Here is a 19,901-nt window from a genome sequence, read left to right as displayed (position 1 = left end):
ACATTGTCTTTTTCTTAGTATGAATAATATGGATGTGCATTTCTGTAACACACCTCACTGTCAGACTTTAATTGTACCAAGCATGCATCATGAAGAAAAAGGCATGGGCTATTCGAGGCAAATATATTTTATCTACTTTAAAGTTTTTTATAATTCATGACACAATTTGGGATTCAATGTTTGGTTTTGTAACAATAACAACAATAGGAAACAAAAAACAATTCTACGACAAATAAAAGGCATTCAAACTGCTTTCTTGGCCACTCTGAAAGGTTAAGTAGATCAAATATTCAGAAATACTGGAACAGGCAGACAGACGCATTTCAATCTGATTGCATTTTCCTGCTGAGGGCCTGAGAGACTTGACCACATCTGTCATTCATGTTTTCACTATATACATATATGTTATTATATATATATTAATACAATTTATCTATGGAAGACATGTATGAATAATTTGCAAGTGGTCTAATTAATTAAACAATCATTCCCATGTAAATTCATTAGATCATTTCAAATATCTCATAAATACATCTAATGATGCAGAAGTTTAAATTAAATGCAGGAAAACCAGGACATTGTTGTTGGTATAACCTTGTAACCATATCATCCATCTAGACTTTTGAACTTACTGGGACATCTAAAGCACAATGCATCCAGTTCTAACACGTGCATAAATAAACTCTGCACAGTGGACACAGATCATTATGGGTAATAACATGCCTCAGCAGAAGCAATCTGAGGGTTAAAGGCAGCAGTGATAGTAGTGTAAGGCTTAACCTCCCAACTCAGACCAACCCACATTGTCCATTTCCTTCATAATGGTCAAAACATGTCCACTATGTATTTCCCTTGATAGAAAATCATGTCAACAACTTAAAACTTTTAAAATCCACCTATTCAACCAATCCCTTGTTCCCATTTTACAATCAGACCAGGAAGTGAGTATGCATATATAATATGAGATCAAACAGCTGGTGTGCTTAAAGTCTGATGTTCTCATGTGAACGTTTTTGGAGATGGCTTTCCGTTTACGGTGCATATTTTTGTGTCAAGAATGAAGGTGCCTGATACTGGAGGTACAATCAAATATAAAAATCACACTGTTGATGATTGTGAGGCACATTTAAGCTTGTCCTTTGTCAGAGATCTGTTAAACAATATACAGTATGAGTGACTATACAATTAACGGGCTGTGGTATTGTTTAACTGATGCCAAAAAATGTTAACAGATGTCTGCATTTAGGTCAATAATATCTGTCTAGTTTGTCAACCAAATGTCATATAAATAAATGAAAGATTATTACAAAGTTGCATTGACAATTTGGTTGTTGTATCTGTACAACAACACATTTTTGCCATTCAGTTCAGTTAACAATTAGCCCTTACAGCTGCAATATGAGGCACTTGATGTGGACAGGGCTGTATGCATAAGACATTTCATTGTAATTTTGTGAGTGAGAATTCAAACATATAGATCTAATGTACTGGATTAAAAAGAAAAAAACAAACAAGGAAATTATAGACAACCCTCCAATTCAGACATGTGTTAACATTTACCAGGAGTCATTCTATCTGCCAACTTTAAAAACGGATGGATTTTGCTATTTTATTTACCCTCCCATAGACTGCATGTAAAATACAAGATTCTGATATGCTGGACTTGAATTGTGCCAATAACCTAACATGCTGGCAGGGCACAAGAATAGAGGAAGGAACAAGTAAACCGCATTAGGAAAATGTGCCTCTCGGATAAAGTGGATCTATTATATCAGGACAGGTAATGGAAGATGTTTTTCAAATCAAACATGTTTGTAATCCATTGTCATGGATTAAGGGGGAAATTATCTTCTCAAAAGGAAATATTGGCATTTGTAAACATGACAAAATGCAGGCTTTGCACAAAATATGATTTTTTTTTTTTAAAAGAACAAAAGAGTACTGTCATGGTATCTTTGGCAGTACAGCCCTGCTGTGTCTACAGGGACATCAATACCAGATGGGAGGCTCTAAACCCCATGAGGTCCATGTTAGTTCCTTGTGTTGGCTGGCAATCAGTTCCTCCAGCCTCACCTCCCGTTTTTTAAGGCCACAAGTGATCAATGCATTGTTTTTTCATGAATCAAATGTCGTGTCACTGATGGCATGGTCAAGCAGGGGGTGGTGGTCGCAGAGTCTTCACTGCTGATTGAATAGCAGGTAAAGACAGTAAGGTTCTACCCAAACTTCCTCCTGCACGGTAGCAGGCATATCCCAGCATTCCCATCATGACGCCCTTTACGACTGTGCGCATCACCCAGCCAAAACGTGAGGGGGGGGCAACACTGGGGAAGAGACAGACCAGCTGTTTAAGTGTCACATCAAACACAATCACAGTGAGGGTGTACTACTGAATATCCATAACGTGTCACACTCAAAACAAGATTAACATACCTCATGATTTCATGAATGTTAAGCTGCTTCTCCCAGTTTTTTTCTATGCCAGGAACATGACCCATGCCTACGACCCCCACTACCACAGCAGGCACTTCTGCAAAACATCAGACAGGTACACTCAAATATGACTCAGCATTTTCACTAGCATTTAAACTATTGCTCTTGGACCAGTTCATAAAGCCGTGAGCGAGGGTCTTGTCACCACATTTATTGGAGTAACCAACAATGCTGCAGCTACAACATAGCACAGCAACATAACTAAACAAGGAAGACAGCTTGCTCTCTACTGCAGATGACCTCTCGCCACCATCATGGCCTACATCTGAAGTGTTAACCAAATAGAAAGCTGAACAGACTCATCCCAGCAATGCAGTTGATGCATCTCCCTTCCGGATACGTCGGGTTGGGGTGAGGTGGGGCACCGAAATAATCATGCAACATTTGATTAGATTAGATGGCAATTGTTTACCTGAATAAACACTTAAGTGTTGATTTCAATGACTTGGTTGCTTTAATTAATGTGATGACAAAAGTCTTCCGAAAGGGGAAAAAAAAGAATTGTACGGAGGAAAATAAAGCAGTTCCAAAAGTTAAAAATTACAACGAGATATACAATTCAAACTAATTAAAGGTACTATGTAATTATGTAGTATCACATCATGCATATTTCTTACATACTGTAGATACACACCAGGACATACAGTATGAAAGTAACTGGAAGATGAACCAAATATGTCACCAAAGATGTGATTAATAATTAATTGACAAAAGCAATACTCACTCTGGGCATTAGGGGGGGCCTCCACACAACGTGTAGCCTGGCGGAGCGTGTGTGTGAGGTAGATGTCTCTTTCAGCCACAATGGTCTGATGGAGAGCGGGAAACTCCCCGATCATCTCCAACATGGTCTGTTCCAGCAGGTCTTTCTGTTTGCACTTCTCTACGTCCTCTTTACTGAAACACAACGACACACAGTCAAACAAAGTCAGCTGGAGACAAGTCATACCTTCACATTTAAACATTGTGGCGTTATTTAATTTGACTGTTCATCACACTGTAACATAAACAAACATTCACATTTTTGCCATCCAATCTTTTTATAAAGGCAAGAAACTTCTGTCTTGTCTGTTAATTGCATAACTTACTAAGGGCACTATTGTGTACAGTGCCGACTTTGGCAGTGTTTGGATAAGAAGTGCAAGCGATTACCAGTAGAAATGCGTCAGGCACATTGCTAAAAGAGCAACTTCCATCCTCGCAAACACAACAATACACACAAAACAGGCACATATTGAACAGGTACTGCATTCGTTCTTAGGGCATTTAAGGCACACCCACATTTACGGAGGGTTTATTGGCAGAATTTGAACAAACTACCCATATGTATGTTTGTATAATGGAATAAGGCTTTTACAGTATATGCACTTCAGGAAAGGGCCTTGCTTTCTAGAGGCTGCCATCTTGTGCCACCATGTTCTACAACAGCCTGAAAGAACAAATCAACCAGAGCGTGTGTTCAGCGCTTTGAGGTGGAAGCTTACTACACAAATGAGGGACAGTGGCTTTGAGTGAGCTAAGACCACTGTAGTTTTCTGATGCACTTGATAAAGGAAGTGGTAATTGAAGGAGTCCTCAGTCTGTTGCAATCAGTAGTCTCACCATTAGATGGAACTAATTCATATACACTAAACATTTCTTTTCAATAAATACCCAGATACTAATCTGTTGGTACATTCGACTGTTTACTGCTTACACATAACAGTTGAATATACCAGCAGAACTAAAGCTTAATCCAAGTTACTTTGAAAGATGTACATATAATCTGTTTATGCAAAACTGTCGTTCTGATAAGAATCAGATATGATAGACGTCAGCACTATGTGTGGGTGCGCATTACAACAAGTAAGATTATCTTTTACCTGATTGGGTCTGACAGGAAACATAGACCCCAGGCCAGACGCGCCTTCTGCCACAGACTGAGAGCAGCTATAGCCCTTTTGAAGGTCACTGGGATCGGCCGGTCCCCAAGATGAAATTTACAGAAGGGCACCTGTCCAGCCTGCGTGGAAGGAAAGACTTGGATTAAAAAAAGAGAACATAAAAATAAAAAACGGATCAACTACTTTCTTTTTTATTTGTGTACGTTTTACCTCCTTAAAGGCCTCCCTGAACTCTCCTCCAGGAGCCATTCCCAGCTGCTCTGTGATGTGAGCTGAAACTTTGAGCAGGAGAATCTGCATCAGGCCAGACATCAGCCCATTCTGTCAAACACAGCAGTCAACGAGAAAACTTAGTTAAGGAACTAAAAAACTGTGCTATATATTTAACATCAACAATGAGTGTATAACTTTTCTATCATATCACCATCATTATTTGTCTATCTTTCTGAAACCCTGACCTGTTTGATGGCCTGCTGAACCTTATCCAGGTTGATGTCTTTGGCTTCCTTCAGTAGTGTACTCTCGTCCATCTTCAACATAGACACCCTGTACTGACACAGCTCCACCACCACCACGTCTGGCTGCACCGCACGGATCGTCTGTTTGAGAGAAATAGAGAAATAGCTATAAGATATAGATAATAGATATGAGATAAGAGACAGAATAGGAGAGAGTAAGTGGGTGAGAGGGAGCCAAATGAAGATTAAGCATTGAAAGAGTTAATGAGCTTTCGGTAAACGTTAAGAGTCAGACAAAACAATCAACGTAGAAGAAAGAAGACAAGTTTATGCTGTGCAAAATAGGAATGGCAAGCTAATTACAGTATTCACATGCGACTAATCGTCATTTCAAGGTGCTACTCTGTAGCATTTCTCCCCTTTCACCCATTTTTTCTACTGACATCTTACACACTATCACATCTTAGACAGGCGTGAATGCGTTTCTGCTCCATACAAATTCTCCTGTGAGTTCTCATTGGCTCACCGTGGCCACGTCCTTTTTGCTGCTGTCACTGAAATGTGCGGTGCCCACCAGGTACAGGAGGCTGCCATCAGGGGCAGTGAGACACGTCACCGTCTCTGGGAGCTCAGGAGATGACTGGCGCCGCCGAGCTCGCATCTGCCAAAGCAGCTCCACTGCTTCACTATCGGCTTGACATGGACAACACAAATGCATTAAGTTAAGGTAAAAGAGATGTCAATTAAAATAATAAATAAATATAAATATATATATTGTGAGGAAAAAAATGTATTAAAATGAAAATTAAATGTATTTTGTATCTGTATTTTAACATGTTTCAATGTGTCAAAACCTTTCCCAACTGAAATCCACACAGATGATGATGGAAGTGTGGTAGAGGGAGTCGTCCTTCAACTAAAAGGTTGAGTGTTTGATTCCAGGCTCCACAAGTCTACATGCCAATGTGTCCCTGGGCAAGATACATTACCTGACAGCTGTGCTACAGTGTGTGAATGGGTATAAAAGATGTATGAAAGAAAAAGCGTTCCATGCTGTATGAATGGGTGAGTGAATGGATGAATGGGAAAACTGTAGCGTAAAGCAGCTTTGAGTGTTCATCAAAACTGGAAAAGCGTTATATAAAAACAGACTATTAAAACTGTGCAATTTTTGGCACATTTTGAGCCGATATTTTCATTCGTAACACTATTTTTGGGATGGGGCAGTATTTCAGCCTAACTGTGTGACGTGCATCGTGTAGTATACATTTGGTAACGAGCACCAAAACCCCTCACAACCAGCTCTCGATGGGCAATCAAAAAAAAAATCAAACCGGTTTAAAATGTTGGTCGCCCCGCGTGAGGGTATTGCATACATCAACATCGGGCCGTAGAGTGTGCACACATAAATTATGAGGTTTGGCTTTTCGTCACATGCGATATAGTCGTACAGTTTGAGCTGGAGGTTTACAAAACTATTTAAAAAGCGTATGCCCAGCTTTACCACAACTACCATAACTTGTTTTCTTTGTCTTAGTTAAATGACCTTGCTTGCTCTTCCTTCCATGTTTGTACTTTTTAAATTGTTTGCATGCACTAACTATGTGTTGCTTTAGCACTCTACATCCAAGCTCACACCTCACACAGTCTAATGATAAGAGAAGAATGATTTTTCAACTCCAGACAGGTATGTGAGCCTGGGAAATAAATCTGTGGTTTCTGTGAAGCACATGTATTTGCATCAGGACTAATTTCCATCTTGGGCAATGTAAAGTGATTATCTGGGAATGAGAAACCACCGCACCAGATAGTTGCACCACACAGTATTTAAAACACTAAATAAATGATCAGATGTGGTAAAGTTTATACAATGTATTGGTTGGAAAGATTTGTATGTATCCACTTGAGTACATACTGTACATTTGTCAGAATAATCCTATATAAAATAAATAACATTATGTAAAAATACAAAGAAAAAATGTAATTGAAAAAAGAGAAACATAACTTGTAGAAACGTATAACAATCATAGTCATATAATAGTTACATAACAAACAGGGTTTACTAAATGTTAATTCCTCCTCATCATTATAAAGTAAATTCCTCATACTTGTCACAAACGGATTGGTAGGCCCCGTTATTTTTTAACACATCTTGCTTATATGTTACATTAAAGCAACCTTCAGACTTAAAACTAACCAGCATTTGTTCCAACCAGTAACCAATGGGTGTTTTTTTCAGAATAATATAATTGCTCTTTTATCATGTAGGAGACACATAGCTATCATTATGTGTTCATTCAACCAATGGCTTTTTTTAGGGGGTATTACACCATCTTTCAAATGAAGTACAGCATACACCCTGTATTTATAAAACAAACAACTTACAGACTTCTGGAGGGATGCATGGCAGTTCCTCTTCTGCTGGGCCGACTGACTCATCCTGTTGCACAGCAAAACAAAAGCAAACAACATCTTAGACAGTGGGTGCAAGTCGGAGACTATACCGGCTATCTTGAGCAATACTTGCACACAATTAGGCAACTGTTCAGGAATAATCACTGAAAAGCAACCACAGGTACAACATGATGTTTCATATACAAACTGCCCAGTGTGTCCCCAGACTCCCCACCCACACACACACACACAGGTTCATTTAGACAGCCTTAGTGCTCGCCTTAATTCCTAAACCTTAACATAATCACAATCAACATCTTAATTCTAACTTTAACTAACTCCTCAGAAATTAGATTCTGTCTCATTAGGAAGAGGCTTTGGTCTCTGTGAGGACTGCTGGTCTGAGAAAAGTCAGTGTTTGTGCCAGAAATGACTCCTACAGGATTAAGTAGTTGTTTAATCCAAAACAAAATCAGCCGTTTCTACAACTTGAAAATGCTGACATCTTCAAATGTCTTGTTTTGTCTACAAAACAATGATATTCAGCTTATGATGATAAGTGATAGCTTACTGTCATAGAGGAGCAGATAAAACAGAATTTAAGAATTTAATTTACAGAGAGGCTGACATATCAGAACTTAATAGAATTCTAATTCTCAAACAGATTAAAATGGTTGTTGCTGCAGCCGTTTCTCTCACTCATTGACGCACACACAAAGTTATTCTTTCACGAACCTCTGAGTTGTTGTCTTGGTCCATGTTTGAAGCACTGAAAGCTGTGTGTGACAGAATGAGACACAGTGAGGACATCCGTTCACACCATGAAGTCACTCACACACTCACACACTGTTGACAGAGCACAGTGCTATGCTGCAGCGTCACTGAATGACTGCTGACGATGCTTTTAGAGGGAAGTGAGAGAGCTGCCGCCGTGGATAAAAACGCCAAAACATGTGTGGGTCAACTGCTTGATGTCATTGAGCCGAAAAGCAAACACACACAGGCTGAATTCGAGTGTTTCCACCGGGGACACGTCTACGACCTAGCTAGCAGCTGTTAACTTCTCGGGGGTTTTACGTTTACCGAAAGCTCATCGGAGTGGCTAGCTACCAACAGCTAACTAACTCAAGCTAATGCAGACTGGCAATTCGGGGTAGATTTTGGTCACAGATACACGTTAAAATGACGTGATCCTCCAACAAAGCTGTCGCTGTCAAATATAATAGATTTGGTTAAATACATGATACTTGTCTACGAGGGAAAATCTACTTACCGAACAAGCTGTCAGCCCGCCTGTCTGTCAGTGTGCTCCTGCCTCGGGGTTGCCAGGTCCGCAAAACCAGAATTCAAATACACCGCTGCCACACAACAGCATTCATATCACTACCAAACAAATAAAGCGTACATTAAAATGGGGTTTTAACTGGGGTCCTAAAAAAAATCTTTAATAATTACACATTATTATACCTGTATGCTATTCTTATTATGTCATATGTAGTTACTGTACACAAATGACCCTTAAATGTAAAAGTGGTTGTGAATTGGCGTGCTACTGTTTTGACTAAAATGAGTTATTACATGTATCTACAGTAAATTCACATGACAAAAGAGCAGTTTAGCGTAAATAGGCCATTATATACAAATATGTATTTAAAAAAAAGAAAGTAAAATAACCCACGGTAATACTTCAAAGCCCAGTTCCACGGGAAAACAGCAGAACTGGCAACCATGTTCAGTTCCTCGCAAGTACATTACAGTGTTTGGCGAATGACAGCAGCAGTGCATTCTGGTACATTTAGTCATTCATTATAAGGAAATACTAGAGAAGCACATTTTTTTATTTATTTTTTATTATAAAGACAAAGTGTTATTATTATTTCTTTGCACTCGCATATTTTACACATTTCAATCAAAGTCTGCACTCTAATCTCCACATTTCCACAATAATTTAAACCATCAGAGGTTTATCTCCACTACAGTCTCACACAGAAAAGTTAGTTATAAGCAGAGCTGTGTTAAAACATATAACATGCCCTTACGCACACTCGTGCTACTCGTCTTTAAAGTGCTTTTTTGGATGCATTTTGTGTGCTTAAGTAATTTGACAAGAGGAGTTTGAGCCAACCTCTTATCGTGACAGTGACATGGATTATCAACAAAACAAGATATTAGTGGTGGATGTAGTGGTGAAAGTGCTATTTCCTATCACATATCTTTATCGTTTATTTACTGAATGCCCCAGAGGATGTGAATAGAACGATTAGGTGCACCTATAGTTCAGGCAAGCACTAATGTCTTCTAGATGACACATTGGCATGTATGCAGCTGCAAGAAATGCATTAGGGGAAGTTGTGATAGTCCCCATCCCTTTGTCCACTCACTTGGTCCCAGTGACATAACCTATATGCTAGCTTTTACTAGCATATAAAAGTATCCATTTTTTGTGGGTATTTTTGGCTGTCAAGCAGATGAAAAGACAAGTGAGACAGGGGGAAGTACTGACAGAAAGTTGAACAGTGTGGGACCAACAGATGGCAATCTAAAGAAATGTCGGAATATAATATAAACCTTTCAGTGAGGGACGATTCGACAGCAACGCAGAACGTCATTCATTTCACATCACAGCATTCTTACTAGAAGCCAGCGGTCATAACTCACCAATGAGTCCAGCTCCATTTCTCAGTGAAGGAATATAAAAGTGTGAAAGAAAAAAGATCAACTTAACCTTTTTACTAGTATTTCATAATACTGGACATTAACATTGTCTCACAAAGCCACTCTCTAAAATTCTGCTGGTTCTTTATAAAATATGCAAATGTACTTATTACTAATGACAAGCATATATAGTTGAGTCAAGATCTCAAACTCCTAATCAATGGTGAAATGACAAGGAAATGTGAACACCCCACAAAACACATACAGTGTCTATACACACATAGCTTTCTGTGAAACATGATGCCGCAAGCGCATACTTTATTGCCACAACTATATTGTGATCGTTTGCATATTAATTGTGCAGATCTGAACAACAGCATCGCGTGAGCTACCTCTCTACTTGGTTATTGTGATAAAGGGACAAAGAGTTATCATATGTGGTAAAATACATTTTGTCCGAAGCCATAGTACAGCTTTCTTATGCATTTCGAAGATGACCGACAGGTTTTGAAAGAAAGCTCACTCATCTCTCACTGATGTTAATCCTGTCCTTATGCCTCATTGATACACAGCAGCTGTTTGACCCTGCACTGTAGCACCCTGTTGAATTAGATCACTGCTGGTTTCATTGGAGGGTGATTAACTGTCATCCTGAGACATGATTGTGACATCAGTTCCTACTATAATAATCTAGTCAACACAGCTAAATACACACAACGATGTCTTGTTTATTGTTTGTGAATAATTTCACCATTTAAAAGTTATTCTTTTTCTATTTTTTCAAAGACTACAAGTGTCACTCACTATCACATTTCAGCTCGTCAGTCAGCTTAATCCACCCGTCATAGAAGTGTGAGTTAATTCAAAGATAGGAGGTGGCTCTGGATATAAATAGTGTACTGACACGGTGTGTGGGGAGTTTAGCGTCAAGATGAGGAATCTCAGTCTGAGTTCCTCCTCGTCTTTAACATTCCCCAGCAGCGATGAGCTCCCCCGCTCTCTGTGCCAGTCTGTCTCTACGGTTCTCCTCACCCTCGTCTTCCTCAAAGAGAGTATGATGTATACTCAGCAGCTGGTGTGTGGGAGCTTTGGTCAGTGGTGGTGGCTGAGTCTCAGGGTTCTCTGCTGGGGCGAGATGCTCCAGTGGAGGAGGGGAGGTTTTGGGACTGAGTGCATCCTCACTGGATGGAGGGTTGGGGCTTATTCCATTAACATATGTAGTGGTGGGCAGGGTTACTGCAGAAAAGTTGGTGGTGATGGTCGATTCTGGAGAACACACCTTAGTTTCTGAAAACCCAAGAAAGACATACCAGACATGGTAGATGTGAGAGAAAAAAATGTTAAATGTTGAAACAGAGATACATCTTTTAAAGGTCAACAGTAATTGCACTTGGAGACTCATATTTAGCTGTCAGATGTAACAATCTGATCCACTTGTACCTGAGAAGTAAAATCATGTTTTTGCATATAGTGTACACAATGTCAAGATTAGTAGAACTGGATTTTTTTATTTTTGGGCAGTGATTAAATTCCTCAAATATTTGAACTCTAGTGTTCTCTCCTGAATTAGACATGACAAGAGACAAGTGAAGACAAATCTTACCTGTTATTGAACCAGACACATGAACAATTGTATGTGCGCCTTCAATGTACACAGTATCCATGTTGTGCTGTGAGGGCAAAGGTTCTAAGTTTGTGACCTCCACCTTAGGCTTACGAATGGTCAGCATGTACGGCTGGACATCCAGCGAGAAGTTGCGTGTGTGCTTTTTCTCCACCACATTCAACTCTGCAAGAAAAAAGGGGTCGACTTTAAAGTAGAGAGAAATCATCTGAGGTGAAGTTAAAGCTGCAGTGCTTAACGTTTGGTTATTATTCTGCAACTTGGTCTTCATGAACACTATGTAACATTACTTTTATGCTGCTTTCTTCATTTGAAAATTAGCTCTATCAAGCAATACTATCAGACCTGTCTGAGGGAGCATTTGAGTGTATACAGCAGCAGTACAGGGGCAGGTTGTTTGAGCAGTAGAATTCTCTTTCTGTGGGTGGTTCTTTGTGTTTTCGGTCATACTGGAACCTGTTTGCAGCCATATTGCTTTACTATTGCAATGTTGCTGTTGCCTCGATCTGTGTTGACATAAAACAAATCACTGCCTGTCTGCAGCACTGGAATGTCACTAGACAACACAAGATTTAACCCCTTACTGAGAAACTGTGGCGCCGATACTCATTTAACAATTGTTTGAATTGAATAGATTTTTTTTAATGTTCAAAAGTTACACACTACAGCTTTAAAGCAGCATGAACTGATTTCTGGCCTCTTGGAATCGGCAGAATCAGCTCTTAACACATACATACACACACACACACGCACACAGGATCACACCATATTATATTTGTTTACTCTGTAGTCACTTACTTTGCTTGTTTTCTATCACAGCTGATATCATGTGTTATATTGCTGAAACAGTACATTTATAGAACCATTTATAGAACCATTAGCATCACAGATTTACTGTTTGTAGCATTGTATACCTGGTTGTTGTGTGCTCTTGTTGTCCAGAAGTGGTGCCATGAAGCTGTCCGCCACCGCCTTTCGTCTGATTTGTTTGAGTTTTTCAGGTTTGGTGTTATTTTCCAGACGTGTCATGGTATGGGGTTCCTTTACAAAGAAAAGAAAATACAAAACATATCCGCTTGGACTACAGTTTAGCTCTGAATGAGAGTCAGTTCAAGAAAAAGACTGGTTTGTTTCCCATTGATGTGAGCTTCTGCTTTATTCTGCTTTGTTTCTGTAATAACTGGTGTTTCTGAAGAAGTCATGATGAGTTACATTGTAGTTATTGTTTTTGAGAAACGATTGAGAAACTTTCTTACCTTGAAAGGCTGAGGAAGAGGATTTGAGGATGGGATCCATTTCATCTTCTTGCGGGGTCGTTTGATGACCAGTGGCTCCATGGCTATCTCACCCACTGCCAGATCAGAAGGATCCATATTGGGATCAAGTGTCTGTATCCCACAGTCCCTCACAGTAGGTGTCGCGTCATGGTTGGACTGTGCAAGGGCAGCCAAGAGCTGCCTGACCACATTGTCATACATGAGGTCACTCTCATTAGTGATGAAGTCCAGCCTGTTGAGTGACTTTATGTGGTCCCTGTTCTCATTGCAAAACATAGCGAGGATGTTAATATCGCAGAACTGAGACTTTTGCCAGCGCCGCCGTGTTTTGATACCGACTTTATGCAGTTTGTCAAATACAAAGTTGGACTTGCGCACGACAAACAGATGCAGCAAATTGATCAGGATGATGAGGTTCATAGTGCAGAGCAGAGCTATGTCCATCGCTGCCATGATGCGCTGCAGCTGCACAGCAGGCAGCTTACAGTTGACCCTGAGCTTAAGCTCTGTATAGCTGCTAACGTCTGGTGGCTCACCAAGGGCACAGGTGAACTCATTCTGCCTTTGGCGGGCATAGTAGGCACTCAGGTAGGAAATGGGGATGGAACTGAGGCAGATAATAGCCAAGTGGCGTGCCAAATACAGCTTAGCCAGAAAGTTACTTTGTCCTCGTCTCTCTAAATATTTTTCAAACAGGTTCTGCTCTGGACTTTTCTCCTTCTCTGCGTTTTCTATGATCTCCCTCCTCTCCCGCTCAGTTATGCCAGGTCCTTTGGATTGGATCTGCTTCTCGATCTTTGGGGCTCGGCCCTCAGCAGCTCGATGATAGCAGTTGTCGATCTCTTGAAGCAGGAAGTTCAGCTCTGACGTGAGCCGTGTAGAGGCGAGGAACTCCCAGCTCAAAGCAGGAATATACATGATCCCGGCAAAGGCCAGCAGAGCGTAGGGCAGGAACTTGTGTTCAAAGAGTGAAGGCCAAAGGTGAAACTCCACACCAGGTGCAGCATCACGCAGCTCTGTCCAGCAGTAGCCTCTTGCATACAGTGCCTGGTCTCTGGTGAAGTTGTGAGGTGTGTAACAGTATATGGATTCCTCTAAAATGTACAGATACACAGAATCAGTCCAAACGTAACTTTAACAAGTTGGATCATGTCATTTGATAAAGATTTACAAGCTGAAAGAAGAAAGATGCAATGCTATATCCTGGGCCCCAATGTTTCTTCAAATAAATCATTTGAATTGTCCCAATGACATGAGTAAGGCTCCAGGTTAACCGTGTTTAAGCACTTGTGAAATATTGATATTTATTGGAAATCTTCAGTAGAAAGCTACACTGAGTGCTTTAGGTCAGCAATGAAGATTCAGTGGTTTTGGAACGGATACGGTAATGATTTCAATTACTTTTCCAAATATTTAATTAGGGATTATAGCCGCATGTATGACTTTTGTCCTCTCTGTAAGAATAAAGGATGCAAGGATGTATCTTGAGACTCTCTGATCTCTCTCGATAATATTTCATAAACAGCTTTTTGAAATGATCAAGGCACCTGCCTGGCTCAGATATAGAAAGTGAGAGCGTTCCTTCCAGTTAAAGCTCTATAATTACCAAGTCTCAAGTCAAGAACAAATCTTTGGATGTGGTAGTGGCTGTCTGAAGTGCTGTCTGAAGTAATGTTAACATTTATTTTTCTATTTAAAACCTTTGAAAGAACCTAAGCGTGTCAGCTAAGCTTTTGATGTGCAGCGTGCAGGGTGCAGGGTGCTTCTCCTTTAAAAGTTGTACTCTGACAGAGCCTTAAATATCCTTATCCTGAGTGAATACCCCAAGAAGTTTTCTAAACGCCCACATCTTTCTGCTGCTAAAGTTAAATGCTCGCTCCCAGCTGGTTAAATGCAGTTCTGCAGAGAGCCTGACTCAGCAATGAACTAACATCCCTCTCATCCATCCATCGGGTCCTCTCTCCCTCTCCTAACCAAACACTCTTCTCTTCCCCCTCCAAACAAATCCATGCCGTCATTTCTCAAGTCTGTCTTCAATTCGCTCTCTAGCCCTTTGTAGCTCCATATGTCTCCTCCATCAGAGCACTGCTTGTGTCACAGAAAACACATGGAAAAAACAGGGTATCTTTGTGGGTCATCTAATGGTGAGACTGCAAACTATAACAATCAAGGGACTCCTTCCTACCTCAAATGTGTCAGGGAACTACAGTATGTGGCCTTTAAATAGCAGAAAGAATGTTGCTCTTCTTCATTCACCCAGTAATGTTCCACTTCAAAACACAAAGACACACACCCTGGTTTGTCTGTCAATTAGGGCTGCTGTACTGCAAATACATTGGCTCTTGCCTGAAGTCCATAGTAAAGGCTAAAACTACAAAAAGAGGAACTACAAAAGGTGTTTTTTTAAAAGTGATTATACAATCATACAAACTTTATTTACGCTGGTGTTATAACTTAACCCTCTCTCGTGGCTGAGTGTCTCACCTGCAAAGTTCCTGGTGAAGACAAGAGTGACCAGCAGGATGGGGATGATGACCGTTCCAATAGTTACAACACGATCAAAGGGCAGCTCCAGTTTGAGCTGCACCATGAGGCCGGCCAGTGCCCCACCTTTCTCATCCTGAGAGGAGCCTGGCAGGATCAGCTCCTTCAGCTTCTCGCCGGCGAGTAGAGCTGTGGCCATGTCTAAGTTTTGATCGAGGATGTTCTGCATCCGGGAACACAAAGGACACTCACTACAAGCCCCCTCTAGACTAAAGAGAAGGCCAGACACTCCCTAAAAGCTTCTTAACTGAATCCTGTGTGGCTGATCTCAGCCTCTGTCACCATGTGTGGGAAAGAAGCAGGTCATACTGTGTCACCAGAGATCTTCAGTGCTTTGAGTTTCTCTACAGCTTCTCACAGCTCTTCCACTTCAGATGAAAAGGCATAATGTCTACAAGTACACTCTCACTCTGCCTCCTCAGTGTGCATCCTTCTGTTTTGCCCCGTCTCTTAGTGTCTGGCCTCAGTCCATACACTCAGTGAGGCAGGATGAGGAATGAGCTGCGTTTAGGAGGCGTCCTTGTGATCCCCGGGGAGAGAGGTTGTTGCGTGAAGACTTGTGGCGTGGGCTTTGGTCATGAGAGGCTCTGACCAATCCTTTCCTGAAAGACAGCAAACCAGTTAGGGAGGGAAAGAAATGTGTCTATCACATAAAAAAAAGAGCTAGGAACTTATATTATGTATAATAGGTGTGAGGTGCACCTCAAATTCCTTGACTTTTCTGATGCAGTCATGCAGCTGAGGACTAACTAATTCCCCCTCTCTCTGACCAGTGGAGTGTGTGAATGTGGTCACATTTGTCTTTGACGGAGCTAGGACACTAAAGGACAAGTTCAATCTTTGAGGAGTGTACCAACCAGAAAATGATTGAAAGCAGAATCCATGTGTTTTTTTGGTAGATGTTCCATTCGTCTTAAAGGTCCAGTGTCTATGCATTATGGTGCTATTCCACTATACAGTTCTAGCTTGATTCTACTTGGTTGCTTTTCAATTAGAGATAGTACCTGGTGCTTTCTTAGTGCCTGCTCTGGCAAGCTGAGTCGATATTAAAATGTGATGTCGACAGACTGCCGGCCACTGATTGGTCAGACAGTGTCGTCACTGGAAGAGTCATGAGCGGGACGTCCAACACAGGAATCAAACCAAAATCCTGAACTGTAGATCAGTTAAAGAGACTTCAAAATCCTGAAAACATGCGTTAATCTCAACATTACTATGGAGTAATGGAAAACAACAACCTGGTACCCAAACAGTGTACTGTAGAGTCAAGCTGTGCAGAGCTGAGTAGTGCTAGAACTGTATAGTGGAAAAGCACACTTGGTGACATCTGATGGTGAGACTGCAGATTGCAACAAACAGAGAGCTCTGCCGCTGTTCCCGTTCTCAAAATGCATCAGGGACCTACGGTGACCTTAGCACACCAAAAACTCTTAACACTCTTACATAACTACTCCTCAATTCTACCCTGCTATCTTATTCCCCCTCTTCTGTCTTGATTTATGCATTAGATTTTTGTGGGCGGGACAATTCTTTGCTTGTGTTCGAGCTGCTGCAGAAACATTCCAGCCTCTGTAAAACAAGGCCCTAAAACTACATTCAAAGGTATTATTCTTCAACAAATGTAATACTATGAAACAATATTCTGGTTTTAAAATGATTAAACAAACATATGTATAGGTTGTATAGTTGGTTTCTGCCAATAAACACCTAAATGGGCCTTTATATAACAGATGACCTTCCATTACAATTCTTGTCAAAGTCTTGTCTCGTCAATGTGACGTCTTGTCATGTGTGTGTGAGTGACTGAAAGAGTGTGTACACACACACATGCCTGCATGCAAATGCTCGTGCTGAACGTGTGCAGGGTGATTCAGCAGCGCATGCATGCTTGTTTCACTTGAAGGTTATGCCAATGTCCTACAAGGGGAGTGTAAATTCATCATCCCCTTTCCATCAACAACACTCACCCTCTCCCTTTTCTTCTTTTTCCTTCTCCCTCCATTACTCCCTCTGACCTCCGCTCACTTTCCTCTCATTATGCACAAGCACACACACACACACACACACACACACACACACACTGAGCGCATCTATGAAATCCTTAAACACCCTAGTCTCTAATGGTCCAGAGCTGGAAAGTACAATTAGTACTCGAGCAGAGTAACTTGATACTTGCAGTTTCATGAGGATAGGAGATAGTTAGCATCATCCTTTTCATCTTTACAGCACTCTCACCCACAAAATGAGAACATCACAAGACAATGACTCTTTTGAAACATTACCCGTGATCCTTATTCAGTGATCATACGTGAACGCTGACCACAGGCAGCAGTTGGTGTCACACGTGAGACTGAAAAGGCTGTGTCATATGGGATTATAAATTGGGAGTTGACAGTATTTTCCGAACAAAACTGCATGATGTCAAGTCAAGACAACTTTGTCCACAACCTCACTCACTGTCTCGAGAATAATCAGATGTGAAATAGCAAATGTATAAAGCTAAGGGAGCAGCACTTACAGGCTGCACTAATGTCTGTGATGCACTGGCACTGCTCCAGTCCCACAGATTATGTCTTCAATTGGGCACGAGTGTGCTTGTAGAGGGAAACCCTACATTTCTTGGCCACTATACAGCATCCCACCTGGGTATTGCAAGCGCAGACACTGACTCCTGAACAATAGCAGGAAGACCACTGTTCATTCATTATGGACCGCAAGACAGCTGAGGGCGGAAGAACTTTCAGCGCCCATGGCTCTGACACTTTTGACCTGATAACTACAGGCAAACTGTTTCAAGTTGATATAGCGGAGAGACACATGGACCAAAATAAATCACGTTCAGTTTTTTTCCTCACTTTTGAGTGCATATGCGGGCACTGCCGGAACATTTTCATTCAAGTGAAAAGATCATTTTGTCCTGTTAGCTCGAGCTGTGTTCGGATTCTCCTCGGTGATGGTGTCTTCACAACAGGTCTTTAAGTCCAGGACAGAGGCAGAAAGAAACCACACTTTCTGTCAGAGTCATTGTTTTACAACAGCAGCTTCCTGCAGCTTCCTGCAGATGAGCCCCCGCTGTTTCAGCACCTCAGCAGCGGACAGCTCTCTAAAAACCCAGCAGTGGTTGTGTGTGTGTTTGTGTCACTGCTCTGTCTCTCCTCTCTTTCCCTCTCGTTCTCTCTCTGTGACTATGTGTGTGTGTGTGTGTGGGAGAAAGAGAGAAGAGATGCTAAGCACCTGCATCAGCTGTCTACCTGTCCACGCTTAAAAGCGATCAACCGCCAAAAAAACCCGCACTTTTCCTTCTTCCTTCGCTGCTAAGACACAGAGCAATGACGCACAGTGGCAAAAGAGTAAGATTCACTCACCGTGTCTCGCTGCATCTCCCGGCACAGTGAGAGTTAATCTGCAGTGCGGGCGAGCAGCTACAGCATGTATCTCCGAACACACCGGTTTGTTCCGCCTTACTCTCCCTCTTGCCCTCCACTCCCACTCTCTCTCTCTTTCGCTCTCTCTCTCGCTCCCTCTCTCTGTCCTGCCTCTCTCTCCCACAGAAACAAGGGATGAGACAACTGTTCTTCACATCTCCTCCCTTTATATTCCCTCCATGTTGCCGAATTTACGCAGAAATGGACACGAGCTTGTGTGCCAAAGACGGTGAACAAACAAATTCAGTTGGACCAAGTTGGAGAAAGCGATTAATTTCGAGTGGATTGCATTGAAATATTTACAAATCCAAGTTATAAAAGGTTACAGTGATTCAAAACCGGTATGTTTAATAAAAGCAGCAACAAATATGCGCATTTATTGGCTCATCACTTAGGAATAACTACCGGCATATTCACATCTCCTGTGTTCAACCAAACTAAAAGGCGGTGACTGTCTTGTTGATAGGTTTATCCAGCAGCCTATCACCCACAACTGTGGGCCTGGTCACAGTCACGCGCAAAAAGGTGAATGGGAGCGACGCCTGCCTGTCATTCAAACTCACCTTACATCACTTGTTATTATTATTTATTTACATCATCCGAGACGACAACAGAAGCAGCAGCATCCTGTAGGTCCAGCTGAACTCAAGTTTCTAGAGGCTGCACATGGGTAAAGACTATGTGTATTTTATTTATATATCACTTTCCAAGCACACGCACAGTGCTTTCCAGATTTAAAAAAAGTGAGGGACGACAGAATATGAAGGAGAAAGGAATGCCAAATCCTCCAGTAAAAACAAAGACAGTGTTTTTGTGGAAGGTCACTAAACATGTCGATAAACTGAAAACATACAGGCTACGTCACTGCAGTTTCACATCAGCTTGAGAAGCTGCAGTGTATCATAGCTGAGCCTGAGCGCGCTCCCGATGCTCGTCAGCTGCTCTGAGCCACAAGTCACTTTCTCCTCAAGCCGGTTTCTGCCGGTTACAGAGCAGCACAGCAGGGAAAGAAAGCTCTCCCTCTCTCCCTCTCCCTCAGTGATGCCCTTGTCTTAAATGTGCCTTGGTAATGGTGCAAAAGGGGAAAATGCTGCAGGTCTGTTCCTATATAACCCACCCAGTCATTAACCTGTTTATTACAGTATATT

General features: G+C 41.4%; 2 protein-coding genes across 2 annotated transcripts; both read right to left on the bottom strand.

Annotated features, from left to right (window-relative positions):
* Positions 1 to 111: 111 nt before the first annotated feature.
* On the bottom strand, positions 112 to 8,550 carry trabd (TraB domain containing). The gene is made up of 10 exons (XM_058645181.1): positions 8,502 to 8,550; positions 7,964 to 8,004; positions 7,220 to 7,274; positions 5,361 to 5,527; positions 4,835 to 4,975; positions 4,587 to 4,697; positions 4,356 to 4,495; positions 3,218 to 3,390; positions 2,434 to 2,530; positions 112 to 2,324 (listed from the first exon to the last, which is right to left on the bottom strand). The coding sequence occupies exons 2-10, from the start codon at positions 7,985 to 7,987 to the stop codon at positions 2,150 to 2,152; spliced, it is 1,083 nt and encodes a 360-aa protein (XP_058501164.1). The 5' UTR covers positions 7,988 to 8,004; positions 8,502 to 8,550; the 3' UTR covers positions 112 to 2,149.
* Positions 8,551 to 9,078: 528 nt separating this feature from the next.
* Positions 9,079 to 18,829, bottom strand: panx2 (pannexin 2). The gene is made up of 6 exons (XM_058644409.1): positions 18,694 to 18,829; positions 15,269 to 15,930; positions 12,764 to 13,878; positions 12,422 to 12,548; positions 11,487 to 11,672; positions 9,079 to 11,170 (listed from the first exon to the last, which is right to left on the bottom strand). The coding sequence occupies exons 2-6, from the start codon at positions 15,495 to 15,497 to the stop codon at positions 10,848 to 10,850; spliced, it is 1,980 nt and encodes a 659-aa protein (XP_058500392.1). The 5' UTR covers positions 15,498 to 15,930; positions 18,694 to 18,829; the 3' UTR covers positions 9,079 to 10,847.
* Between the last annotated feature and the right edge of the window lie 1,072 nt (positions 18,830 to 19,901).

Source organism: Solea solea, chromosome 12 (genome assembly GCF_958295425.1).
Source record: "Solea solea chromosome 12, fSolSol10.1, whole genome shotgun sequence".
NCBI classification, from domain to species: domain Eukaryota; kingdom Metazoa; phylum Chordata; class Actinopteri; order Pleuronectiformes; family Soleidae; genus Solea; species Solea solea.
Note: the sequence above shows the minus strand (reverse complement) of the source record. Positions and strands in the feature narration are given on the sequence as shown.

Bases quoted from the DNA above. Each gene is read 5' to 3' on its own strand.
- trabd (XM_058645181.1), bottom strand. From the start codon at position 7,987: ATGGACCAAGACAACAACTCAGAG. The intron at 4,698-4,834 runs GTCAGGGTTTCA...TGTGTTTGACAG, and splicing joins TTCAGCAGGCCATCAAACAG to AATGGGCTGATGTCTGGCCT. The intron at 3,391-4,355 runs GTAAAAGATAAT...GTTGTGTTTCAG, and splicing joins TTCCTGTCAGACCCAATCAG to TAAAGAGGACGTAGAGAAGT.
- panx2 (XM_058644409.1), bottom strand. From the start codon at position 15,497: ATGCAGAACATCCTCGATCAAAACTTAGACATGGCCACAGCTCTACTC. The intron at 11,673-12,421 runs GTATACAATGCT...TTTTTCTTGCAG, and splicing joins CAAGAGCACACAACAACCAG to AGTTGAATGTGGTGGAGAAA. The intron at 11,171-11,486 runs GTAAGATTTGTC...TTGGGTTTTCAG, and splicing joins TGTGTCTGGTTCAATAACAG to AAACTAAGGTGTGTTCTCCA.